Source organism: Salvelinus sp. IW2-2015, linkage group LG6.1 (genome assembly GCF_002910315.2).
Source record: "Salvelinus sp. IW2-2015 linkage group LG6.1, ASM291031v2, whole genome shotgun sequence".
NCBI lineage: Eukaryota > Metazoa > Chordata > Actinopteri > Salmoniformes > Salmonidae > Salvelinus > Salvelinus sp. IW2-2015.
The window spans coordinates 16,042,609-16,056,435 of NC_036845.1; the positions used below are offsets into that span (position 1 = coordinate 16,042,609).

Genomic DNA, 13,827 nt, shown 5'->3' on the forward strand with positions numbered 1-13,827 from the left:
GTGGATGTATTTCAAGGCCTACCTTCAAACTCAGTGCCTCTTTGCTTGACATCATGGGAAAGTCTAAAGAAATCAGACAAAGACCTCCMAAAAAAACTGTAGACCTCCACAAGTCTAGTTCATCCTTGGGAGCAATTTCCAAACACCAGAAGGTACCATATTCATCTGTACAAACAATAGTACGCAAGTATAAACACCATGGGACCACACAGCCGTCATACCGCTCAGGAAGGAGACGCGTTCTGTCTCCTAGAGATGAACGTACTTTGGTGCGAAAAGTGCAAATCAATCCCAGAACAACAGCAAAGAACCTTGTGTAGATGCTGGAGGAAAAAGGTAACAAAGTATCTATATCCACAGTAAAACGAGTCTATATTGACATACCTGAAAGGCCGCTCAGCAAGGAAGAAGCCACTGCTCCAAACCCGCCATAAAAAAGCCAGACTACGGTTTGCAACTGCACATGGGGACAAATATCGTACTTTTTGGAGAAAGGTCCACTGGTCTGATGAAACAAAAATAGAACTGTTTTGCCAAGATGACCATCGTAGTGTTTGGAGGAAAAAAGGGAGGCTTGCAAGCCAAAGAACACCATCCCAACTGTGAAGCACGGGGTGACAGCATCATGTTGTGGGGGTGCTTTGCTGCAGGAGGACTGGTGCACTTCACAAAATAGATGGCATCATGAGGTAGAAAAATTATGTGGATATATTGAAGCAACATCTCAAGACATCAGTCAGGAAGTTAAAGCTTGGTCGCAAATGGGTCTTCCAAATGGACAATGACCCCAAGCATACTTCCAAAGTTGAGGCAAAATGGCTTAAGGACAACAAAGTCAAGGTATTGGAGTGGCCATCACAAAGCCCTGACCTCACCACAGGAAATTTGTGGGCAGAACTGAAAAGACGTGTGCGAGCATGGAGGCCTACAAACCTGACTCAGTTACACCCACCAGCTCTGTCAGGAGGAATGGGCCAAAATTCACCAACTTATTGTGGAAAGCTTGTGGAAGGCTACCCGAAACGTTTGACCAAAGTTAAACAATWTAAAGGCAATGCTACCAAATACTAATTGAGTATGTAAACATCTGACCCACTGGGAATGTGATGAAAKAAATAAAAGCTGAAATAAATCATTCTCTCTACTATTATTCTGACATTTCACATTCTTAAAATAAAGTGGTGATAACATGGCATTTTTACTCGGATTAAATGTCAGGAATTGTGAAACAGAATTTAAATGTATTTGGCTAAGGTGTATGTAAACTTCCGACTTCAACTATATGTCAACGCAGAATATGAATTTGATATTGTCTATAGTGTCGATCAGTTAAATTATGTCACCTCTGAACAGTGCCAGTGAGGCTCTCACCTGTTTAAGGATCTGTGCAGCCATTTCGTGGCTGCAGTCGAAGATAATGCGAAACTCCCGTCCTCTCTTCATCTCCTTGAGGAGAGGCCTGGTGTCCTCACCGTCAAAAGGGAGCTGGCGAATCTTTAGCCTGATGTTATACCTGGAGGGGGCCATTATCAGTTCCTGCAGTCTAATAAGACCTTTAGGAAACAAACATCAGAAAGCTAACAGCCACGCACAACATCATTCAACTGTCAACACACACATATCTAAAACATTTAACAAAATTAATATTTTGCTTCTCGTAAAGTGTTGTTTGGTGGTTGATGTTCCACATATAACATTTACCAGACAAAAGTATACACTGTAGAGTATTACAAACGCTTGGTTTCCAGAAAGCTTTGTATCGCTATGATTGGACTTAAGCTGATCTTAGTACTACGAAGATTTCGGAAAACTCACCCCCCCAATCCCAATGGTTAGAAAACGTCATACTCCCACCTGTACTGTCATCGTATACGACTGTGGCTGTTTTCCACTTGAGGAACTGCACCAAATCCAAGATGCCGTAGCTGAGAGAAGAGTAATCCGGGTACAGGTTGGCGTAAAATGTGTCCCTGTTGTCCATAGGGTGATGTTTCCATCGCACCTGGATGTGTGGCACTTCCAACGCATTGCAGATGGACTGGACGGCGTTTGAGGACGAGCTATGTGAGGGCCCAAATATTGCCACTACACCTAAAGACAGTTGGTCACAGGCTACAATGGCAAGAACAGAGAGAGAATTAACTTTTGGAAAGACACCATATCATATGTTATGACGTTCAACAAGTGAGCTGAATAATGTATTTGGTGAATTATCAAAAATCGATATGGATAATGGTTTTGTCACCACAAAGAAAAATTGTTGTAGACTTATATGTCTACTAGAATAAATCCTGGTTTCAGAGTGCAGTTAATGAAATAACAYCAAACAAAATACCACTATTAACTATCTATAACAGCCAAGTACTATGAGTTAGACTAATGAAACCCCTTGCCAGAAATACTTGCAATATACCTTTAGGTTGGTTTGTTATGGTCTGCTTTCGTCCAATGGCCTTGCTTCCATCCTTAAGACTGCGTGGCCATTGGCCACAATCCCTGGGCAAACAAAGTGCAKGTCACTCACCTTTTCTCGACGCTTCAAAACTGTCGTAGATATTAATCCTCTGTATGTCGTACGTTAACGTCGTGTTGGGCAATAAAGTCCTGTTTCTGTTGATGTTGTTCACTGCAAATTTAAAGGCAAGCTCCTCTGGGCTGACGAGCGGCACTGGTCCCTCTGTTTGCTCAAAAATCCCCCCTGAGAAAAAGGAGACAGTCACATTAGCTCAAGGCCAACTGGTCTGGAACACAGTTGTCTGAAACTACCGCCAAAATTCTTAAGGGGTTTTGCACTAAACACTGGCAGTGGACTAGATTGTGTACATTGGAGCCGGCATTAGATTTGCTCTGTAAACAGAGAGAAAGCCCCACTCCATTTCAGGGAATGCTGTGAATACCAACAGCAGCTTTGAAGTCTGCTGCAGTAATGGGAGAGAGTGAGGAGAGTGGAAAGGAGACAGAGAAAATGGCTCCATCAGAACTGAAGCTCAGCTTTTTCTCTGCTCCATTGGTTCACTTTTAGTTCACTTTAAAACACAGGTGGATCAGATAACTTGGAGTAGGTATAATAGAAAATATTGAATTAAATCACTATTACTATCACTAAATTGAGCATGTTATATTTAGGGCCCTTGGTATTATAGAAATGCCATATTGTATCAGTTAGATATGAGGAGCATAACAAGTTTCCATGTACAACTAAATACGATCAGCTTTTTCTTGTTTTTCATTCAAAAACACCAATTAGAGAATATCTCGAAACTTAAACAACATGAGTGTGCATTTATCAAAATAAGGCTCTAAAAACTTGGCTCCGATCAATACACCTTCCCTTCAATATTTCAGTGTTTTGCCTGGAGACAGAATCAGCACCTGTGGCCTACTGATACCCCCCAGCAAGTCACTGCAAGTGGTCAACGGAATCACAGACCTCTGCTGCTACAGTGCCTTCAGAAAGTATTCACACCCCATGATGTTTTCCACATGTTGTTGCGTTAAAGTGGGATAAAAAATATATATTATCGGAAAATAAACCACTAATATATCTTAATTAGATAAGTATTCAATACCCTGGGTCAATTCATGTTAGAATCACCWTTGGCAGTGATTTCTGGGAAAGTCTCTAAGACCACACCTGTATTGTACAATATTGCCCATTATTCTTTAAAAAATTATTCAAGCTCTGTCAAGTTAGTTGCTGATCATTGCCAGAAAGCCATTTTTAAGTCTTGCAATACATTTTCAGGCTGATTTKAGTCAAAACTGTAACTAAGCCACTCAACTTTGTAAGCAACTCCCGTGTATATTTGGGCTTTTATGTAATTGTCCTGCTGAAAAGTATGAATTTGTCTCCCATTGTCTGTTGAAAAGCAGACTGAACCAAGTTTTGCTCATGCTTAGCTCTATTCCGTTTCTTTTCATTATAAAAAAAATCCATAGTCCTTGCCGATGACAATCATGCCCATAACATGATGCAGCCACCACCATGCTTGAAAATATGAAGGGTGGTACATAGTGATGTGTTGTGTTGGAATTGCCCCAAACATAATGCTTTGAATTCAGGACAAAGTTAATTTCTATTGCAAACAGGATGCATATTTTGAAATTATTCTGTACAGGCTTTCTTCTTTTCACTCTGTATTTATGTTAGTATTGTGGAGTAACTACAATGTCGTTTATCCATCTTCAGTTACCTCCTATCACAGCCATTCAACTCTATAACTCTTTTAAAATCACCATTGGTGAAATCCCTGAGCGGTTTCCTTCCTCTCCGTCAACTGAGTTAGGAAGGGCACCTGTATCTTTGTAGTGACTGTGTCTATTGATACACCATCCAACGTGTAATTAATAACTTTATCATGCTCAAAGGGATATTCAATGTATTTTTTTCCCCCATCTACCAATTGGTGCCCTGGTCTTTGTGGTTGAATCTGTGCTTGCGATTCACTGTTCGACCGAGGGACTTGTATGTGTGTGGTACAGAGATGGGGTAGTAATTTAGGAATCAGGCTAAACATTATTATTGAGTCCATGCAACTTATTATTAAGCACACTTTTACTTCTGAACTTATTTAGGCTTGCCATAACAAAAGGGTTGAATACTTATTGACTCAAGACAATTCAGCTTTGAATTTGTAATTAAGTTGTAAAAAATGTGAAAAACAAAATTCTACTTTGACATAATGGGGTATTGCGTGTAAACCAGTGACAAAATCTTGATTTAATCMATTTTAAATTCAGGCGGTAACAAAAAAATGTGGAAAAAGTTAAGGGTATATGAATACTTTCTGAAGGTACTGTATTCGCAGTGGAAACGGAAGAAGCCAAGCCCATTACTCTACTGCAGTGTCCATATTAGGACAGCCTCAGAGTCACGTAACTTTGAGGCCGTCCTCATATGGGCACCATACACTATTTATGACTGTGAAACCCCCTTTGATTCCAAGGGGATGTGATTACTACATTAAGTAATTGCTGGAGTATATACTAATTTGACTATTAAGAGGATAAAATGTGCATTGCTCAGAAGCACTTTAACAAATTTAATAAACAGGGAGACCTGCTCCTTGGGAAGAAATCCGGGGATAATTTGCATCATCCTTTTTCACAATCCTGACAGAAGCACAATGCCTAGGCTTTAATGASTTAGGAATTTCCAACCGCATCAAATAATGAGGAATAAGCAGCTCAGTTTTGATACCACAATATCCACACTAATAAACAAAGGGGTATATTATTATTGAACGATAGTTACACARACAAAAAGCACTCCCGGTTAGGCAATGTAATGCAATTTATGACTGAGGGTAAAAACAAACTGAGATGCAACTTTAGATTTGGGATTTGTTCTTGTGAACCTCAGATTAACATGTTTACTATTCTTAGTCTGCCTCACAAAGGCCCTTAATTCATCTCTTGGGTTGTAGCCTGCAGGGCACCTAATTGCAGGTCCCTATTTAAAATAATTTGGCTCTCGTGAACATTTTGGTAAATCAGCTGCATTTTAAAAGCTACAACAGTTCACTCGAAATAAAATAAATGAACAGCTGTGTGTGAGAAAAAGCACAAGGCTAAACTATGACCTTATAAACAAAAGTTTGACATTACATAACCTTGCATACTATAAGCCTATAGTACGTGTCCTGACTGCCTTCGTAAGGCTTATGTGTACAATACCATACATTTCAGTAAAACAAAGCACTAGACACAAGGTCAGATCCTTAAAAAAACATCTCACACCACAACACTGCATCAATAACAGCAAACACAGGTCCATTCTAGCTATGTGTCCACTTTTAATTGAGAGGCAAAACACTGTAACACTGTTGACCTGGTTTATGTATAATTCTGATACCTGTTGTGGTGAGGGAAAACATAATAACATTGTTGTTATATTCCACTTAAGACTACAATTGACTTGTTTTGTATTGTACAATTGACATTTGTGTTTGAATTGTGCATCCAGTTCTTGCCTCTTGTCGGTGTTGCTAAGCATGAAGCAAATCTCTCTGATACTGTCAATCTACAGTTGAAGTCGGAAGTTTACATACACCTGAGCCAAATACATTTAAACTCAGTTTTTCACAATTCCTGACATTTAATCCTAGTAAAAACTGCCTGTCTTAGGTCAGTTAGGATCACCACTATTTTAAGAATGTGAAATGTCAGAATAATAGCAGAGAGAATGATTTATTTCAACTTGAATTACTTTCATCACGTTCCCAGTGGGTCAGATGTTTACATACACTCAATTAGTATTTGGTAGCATTGCCTTTAAATCGTTTAACGTGGGTCAAACGTTTTGGGTAGCCTTCCACAAGCTTACCACAATAACTTGGGTGAATTGTGACCCATTCCTCCTGACAGAGCTGGTGTAACTGAGTCAGGTTTGTAGGCCTCCTTGCTCGCACACGCTTTTTCAGTTCTGCCCACAAATCTCCTATAGGATTGAGGTCAGGGCTTTGTGATGGCCAGTCCAATATCTTCACTTTGTTGTCCTTAAGCCATTTTGCCACAACTTTGGAAGTATGCTTGGGTCATTGTCCATTTGGAAGACCCATTTGCGACCAAGCTTTAACTTCCTGACTGATGTCTTGAGATGTTGCTTCAATATATCCACCACATTTTTTTACCTCATGATGCCATCTATTTTGTGAAGTGCACCAGTCCCTCCTGCAGCAAAGCACCTCCACAACATGATGCTGCCACCCCCGTGCTTCACAGTTGGGATGGTGTTCTTCGGCTTGCAAGCCTCCCCCTTTTTCCTCCAAACATAACGATGGTCATKATGGCCAAACAGTTCTATTTTTGTTTYATCAGACCAGAGRACGTTTCTCCAAAAAGTACGATCTTTGTCCCCATGTGCAGTTGCAAACCGTAGTCTGGCTTTTGTTATGGCGGGTTTGGAGCAGTGGCTTCTTCCTTGCTGAGCTGCCTTTCAGATCATGTCAATATAGGACTTGTTTTACTGTGGATATAGATACTTTTGTACCTGTTTCCTCCAGCATCTACACAAGGTCCTTTGCTGTTGTTCTGGGATTGATTTGCACTTTTTGCACCAAAGTACGTTCATATCTAGGAGACAGAACGCGTCTCCCTCCTGAGCGGTATGACGGCTGCGTGGTCCCATGGTGTTTATACTTGCATACTATTGTTTGTACAGATGAACGTGGTACCGTCAGGCATTTGGAAATTGCTCCCAAGGATGAACTAGACTTGTGGAGGTCTACAATTTTTTTTCTGAGGCTGATTTCTTTTGATTTTCCCATGATGTCAAGCAAAGAGGCACTGAGTTTGAAGGTAGGCCTTGAAATACATCCACAGGTACACCACCAATTGACTCAAATTATGTCAATTAGCCTATCAGAAGCTTCTAAAGCCATGMMATTTTCTGGAATTTCCCAAGCTGTTTAAAGGCACAGTCAACTTAGTGTATGTAAACTTCTGACCCACTGGAATTGTGATACGGTGAATTATAAGTGAAATAATCTGTCTGTAAACAATTCTTGGAAAAATTACTTCTGTCATGCACAAAGTAGATGTCCTAACCGACTTGCCAAAACTATTGTTTGTTAACAAGAAATGTGTGGAATGGTTGAAAAACGAGTTTTAATGACTCCCACCAAAGTGTCTGTAAACTTCCGACTTCAACTGTACATCTGTGTCATTCTGGGAACGTTCAATAAATTCCCAAAATCCTGGATCTGGGATTCACAGAATTTATTGACATTTCCCAGAATGTTGTAACCCTAGTCCTAAGGATTCCATTTGARTATGTCTGATTTTTACCAAATCACAATGAAGAATAGATGGGAACATTCAGATAAATTCTCATCTTAATTCTCTGTGGATCACATAAATAACACATCTTAAACATGTTTGTTGTTACAGTAGATCTAATTAGTAGTTTGGCTAGAGCAAAAATCAGCTAGGAGTAAAATTGGGAGAAGAAATAGCAGGTCCACACTGTACTGGTTTCTCTTTAAACCCTCCTTACAATATAGCCTACCGCACATTGTGCTTGTTCACATTCACCATACTGCCAGACAGAACCACGCCAAGGCCTAAACAATGACACAATATCATTTTGCTCTTGGATAAAGGTATGCTAGCCCATTGAATTTCTGAGTGTAGCTCCTTTGTACTTTTTGTTCTCTKGTAGGATTCCCAATCTGCCTGTGAATAGCTTCCCTGCTCCCTGGATCTGTGAAAGCACTTAGCGATACAATGAGAGAAAAGATGCAAGCAAACAATGACCATCACAAAGCACCTGTAAAACACTGTAGGTTTGGGAAAAAAGAACAGATTTTAGCTGTAATATGTTCCTCTTTAATGACATGTAACACATTTGGTGGCAGGGATGGGATCTGAGAAAAAAAGTGCAACTCAAGTGCAGTTTAGAAAGCTGAAAGACTTTATGAGACATCAGAAAGCTTACATTTTATAAACATACCTACAATTGCACATTGCACATTTGATTTTCCTATCCAAATTAGAGTTMATTTTTACATTGATTGCACAGTCGCTATTCTGTTTTTGTCAACCGCACCAATTCAGCATCCAAATGCAAGCACTCAATCTTCAGTAATGTTTGAATGGTTTAATGACGCATTAACTACCCCTCAGAACCACTAATACCATGACAAACAAATGTTCCTGCTCACATCTATCCATCTGTTGGAATTAGAGGTGTTCTACATTTGTATAGTAATCTGCACAAATTGACAATGTAACTGACCTTACATCAAACTCTTGGTTTCTATTTAAAGACCAAGTTCACCCACTGAGCTAAAGTCTAGGTATTAGCTCTGGGATCTATATAACACAAGACTTCAGATAAAAAAAAATGAAAAAAGATTACTCAGCACACAACTTCAATTCCCCGAACCACCTCCACAAAATGTGGAAATGCATATAATTGGTTAGTCTGAAAACAATTACTTGACCATATAATACCAGTTGACTAGACTATGGTTGAGGGCCACAGACACAGTTCTGATTGGCTAGGTTGGTTCATTACATTACTCTTATTGAATTGGAAGACTTTCATTATTACATCTGTCATGAAATGGATACTGAAAGTCGTATGTCTTTGGATTGGAATGACCATAAAAGGACTGATTTTCACTCATGAGATAATCTTGTTTAACTTCTCACTGTCTTCACTGTCTGTACTCTGATTCTGCAAGAGCACTCAAATTAATGCTTTGTAATGGAGGACAGTTTTACAAAGCATCTTATATCATCAAATACATTTAATTTGGCCCCATATAATCTTTACGTCCATAATGAGAAAAGGGTTTTTAATTAAGTTAGACCACCTTTTTTTGACACTGTCTATATTAAATATACATCTAACTCTATCAAAGCTGAGAGACATCCATATTTATTTGATTAAAAAATATTTAAAAAAATAGGTCTTATTGTCACATACACCGGATAGGTGCAGTGAATTGTGTTGTTTTACAGGGTCAGCCATAGTAGTATGGCGCAGCTGGAGAAAATTAGGGTTAAGTGCCTGGCTCAAGGGCACATCGACAGATTTTTCACAATGTCGGCTCGGGTATTCGAACCAACAACCTTTAAGTTACTGGCCCAACACTCTAAACGATAGTAATACTCTTGCAACCTTATAATGTTGTGATATCTCCTTCGTCACAGGCCTGTCAGGTAACAACACATTTGTGAAATCTAATTTTATGCTCAAGTGGTTCTGCTTGTGCAATTTATCGCAGCTATCGCTTTCTCCCTCTTCTCCTTCTCTTCTCCTCCTCTCTCGCCACCCTCTCTCACTTTCTCCTTCCCTCTCTTTCCCAGCTTAGCGTGGCTGTGTTTTGATCTCATTATCGTTCTCAAACATCCACACCGGATAATCTGTCAAGGGCAGGAGCCTGCACTCGGCTTCGCATAGGGTACCTCAGTCCGAATTATGAGGATGAGRAGTGTGCTCTCAGTAGGAACCGGACTGAAGACATTTTGAAAGAGAGCAGACCAGAGCAGTCAAAAAACAGATTTTACTGGGTTTTATATATATTTCCAAACTATGAGGTTGGAATAATACTGTGAAACTGTGAAAAATATGAGTGCATGGATCATCAACTAGATTCAGCCAYGGGCTGACTTTTTCTGGAGCGGATGGTCGGACGGCCGGAACATAATTACCAATAATTCATAGACTGCAAAACTGTGTTTTATATATATTTCCACACTATGAGGTTGGAATAACACTGTGAAATTGTGAAAATTATGAGTGCATGGATCATCAACTAGATTCAGCCACGGRCCAACTTTTTCTGGAGCGGATGGTCGGGGGGCCGTGGTTGGGGGGCCGGAACATAATAACAAATAATTCATAGACTGCAAATTGACCGCAAGAAGCCCAAACAGATATAATGTTTGACTAAAACATAATAATTTCAAATCTTGCTTACATTTGTATACACTTGGAACTGATTTTCTTTTTACAGTCTTTTATGTCCAACATGCTCCGAAAACAACCTGCCACCTGGGGAACCCTGTTTTAGTGTAAGAGCAGTTTGAAAAGACCGCCTGAAATTTCAGCCTGTCCAGGTGGGATGGAGTTTTGGCCTGCCTGGTGAGATCACAATGTGGTAAATTAGTTAATAGACCAATATAAAAAGGGTTCAAAACCTTTCTGCAAATAACAGCAACTGTTCTGTTTTCCCCTCCCCACTCAGAACGCAACTTTTTTGAAAGATAACACAAAGAACTGCAAAAGTGTTTCTAATGCTCTCCACTTTCTGGATGACCGAGTTTTGAAGTCAGTGGAATGCCTGGTGGAAGCAGAGTATGATAGCTAAGGAGATGGATAAATTCTGCCGTTTGATTACAAATATGCAGAGGGAGTCGAAAACAAAACACACAGAAAAAACACACACACCTAAAATTCTCCGGTAGAATGTCCTGCTTTTATTTCGTCACGTTCAAAACAGTATGCAATTTTCTGTAATTATCTCGCCACTAACTTGTAAATAATGATCTTATTGTGAGTGTATTTTCCTGTAATAATGAATAAAGTTAAGACGTTGTCAGCTATATGATATGGTCATTATTTGAAARTYGCTTTTCGTTGCCTGGTTTGCCATTTCGTAAATTCACTTTTGAACGGATGGGTTTATTGGTGTTAAAATACACCAGTTATGCTTTTTTGGACGACCAGGCTGCTGATGTCATGCAGCTTGTTGTTTTTGTGTTTACACTTTTTCATAACGACAACGACAAGTTTGATGTCGGATGACAATAGAATGTTCATGATGTCCCTGCGACAACTGTCTACAGACATGTCGACAGACATAGTATGAACCAGCTGAAGTCTTGAAATCTTTGGCACATGGCCTCAGATAGGTGGGGCTAAGGCTTAATAGGGTGTAAACGATGCTGAGTGGGTGTAGACAAAGTAGAGCTCTCCAGTAGGTGTACCAAAACATTCAAGGGCCATTTTCTCAAAAGTGGGGTTACAAGTTTATCAATTTTCAAATGTAAAAAACTCAATTTCAAATTTTGCTACATAAGTCTGAATCGAGCCGGTCGGTCACAAATGTCTGAGGCCAGAGCTTCATAACYTAGGGAGCGGTAGAAATGTGCATAATTGTTACCCAGGGGAAAATAGGGGAGGGTCATGTGTTTTCAATTTCAGTCAGAAGGAGGGTTTATWATTTTTTTATTTAGTCCAGGGGAGGGTCATGTAATTTGCAACTGATTAAATGTCATATTGCTCAGGGTTTGAGAATTAGTTGCTTATTATAGTACAGTCGTGGCCAATAGTTTTGAGAATGACACAAATATACATTTTCACAAAGTCTGCTTCCTCAGTGTCAGTAGATATTTTTGTCAGATATTACTATGGAATACTGAAATACACTGCTCAAAAAAATAAAGGGAACACTTAAACAACACAATGTAACTCCAAGTCAATCACACTTCTGTGAAATCAAACTGTCCACTTAGGAAGCAACACTGATTGACAATAAATTTCACATGCTGTTGTGCAAATGGAATAGACAAAAGGTGGAAATTATAGGCAATTAGCAAGACACCCCCAATAAAGGAGTGATTCTGCAGGTGGTGACCACAGACCACTTCTCAGTTCCTATGCTTCCTGGCTGATGTTTTGGTCACTTTTGAATGCTGGCGGTGCTCTCACTCTAGTGGTAGCATGAGACGGAGTCTACAACCCACACAAGTGGCTCAGGTAGTGCAGCTCATCCAGGATGGCACATCAATGCGAGCTGTGGCAAGAAGGTTTGCTGTGTCTGTCAGCGTAGTGTCCAGAGCATGGAGGCGCTACCAGGAGACAAGCCAGTACATCAGGAGACGCCTTTGTGCAAGGAGGAGCACTGCCAGAGCCCTGCAAAATGACCTCCAGCAGGCCACAAATGTGCATTTGTGGCCACWAATAGTTCTTGCATAGTTTGGAGCTGTGCTTTGGGTTTGTCCTGTTGTTGTAGGAAATTGGCTCCAATTAAGCGCCGTCCACAGKGTATGGCATAGAGTTGCAAAATGGAGTGATAGCCTTCCTTCTTCAAGATCCCTTTTACCCTGCACAAATATCCCACTTTACCACCACCAAAGCACCCCCAGACCATCACATTGCCTCCACCATGCTTGACAGATGGCGTCAAGCACTCCTCCAGTATCTTTTATTTTTTTCTGCATCTCACGAAAGTTCTTCTTTGTGATCAGAACACCTCAAACTTAGATTTGTCTGTCAATAACATTTTTGTTCCAATCTTCCTCTGTCCAGTGTCTGTGTTCTTTTGCCCAGTCTGAGATATGGCTTTTTCTTTGCAACTCTGCTTAGAAGGCCAGCATCCCGGAGTCGCCTCTTCACTGTTGACGTTGAGACTGGTGTTTTGCAGGTACTATTTAATGAAGCTGCCATTTGAAGACTTGTAAGGCGTCTCTTTCTCAAACCAGACACTCTAATGTACTTGTCCTCTTGCTCAGTTGTGTACCAGGGTCTCCCACTCCTCTTCTATTCTGGTTAGAGCCAGTTTGCGCTGTTCTGTGAAGGGAGTAGTAACACGGCGTTGTACCAGATGTTCAGTTTCTTGGCAATTTCTTGCATTGAATAGCCTTCATTTCTCAGAACAAGAATAGACTAAAGAAAGATCTTTGTTTCTGGACATTTTGAGCCTGTAATCGAACCCACAAATGCTGATTCTCCAGATACTCAACTAGTCTAAAGAAGGMCAGTTTTATTGCTTCTTTTTCAGCTGTGCTAACATAATTGCAAAAGCGTTTTCTAATAATCAATTAGCCTTTTAAAATGATAAACTTGGATTAGCTAACACAACATGCCATTGGAACACAGGAGTGATGGTTTCTGATAATGGGCCTCTGTATGTCTATGTAGATATTCCATTAAAAAAAAATCAGTTTCCAGCTACATTTGCAACATTAACAATATSTACACTGTATTTCTGATCAATTTGATGTTATTATAACGGACAAAAAACAAGGACAGTTCTAAGTGACCCCAAACTTTTGAACAGTAGTGTGTGTGTGTGTGTGTATGTATATATAATAGAATACAAAAGGTGCAATTTCGAAATGTGGTTGTGCATTAACAGTCACTCAATTAACCCATGTCAGCAAAACATTTTTAGATAGATTTTTTAGATTGATAAATGAGCCTACCGGCCAGCWATCTAAACTTGTAGTAAGCATGGTCAAATTWCCGACCGGGGTGGGGCCCATTTGATCATCAGTTATCATACAAAAAACGGCAAACATTTGCCTCCACCCTATGGCAAAATGTGTAGAATTGTAGGAAATTAGATCTGGGTACACAGACCCACGAGCCAC

The 13,827-nt window shown here is 40.0% G+C and overlaps 1 protein-coding gene across 1 annotated transcript in view; it reads right to left on the minus strand.

Moving 5' to 3' along the window:
* The window catches only part of LOC111965204 (glutamate receptor ionotropic, kainate 3-like), a 108,288-nt gene that overhangs the window by 43,484 nt on the left and 50,977 nt on the right, over positions 1–13,827 (minus strand). Inside the window, 3 exon segments of the mRNA XM_070444036.1 lie at positions 1,372–1,553; positions 1,855–2,112; positions 2,525–2,698. Coding sequence (XP_070300137.1) covers positions 1,372–1,553; positions 1,855–2,112; positions 2,525–2,698 — 614 coding nt within the window.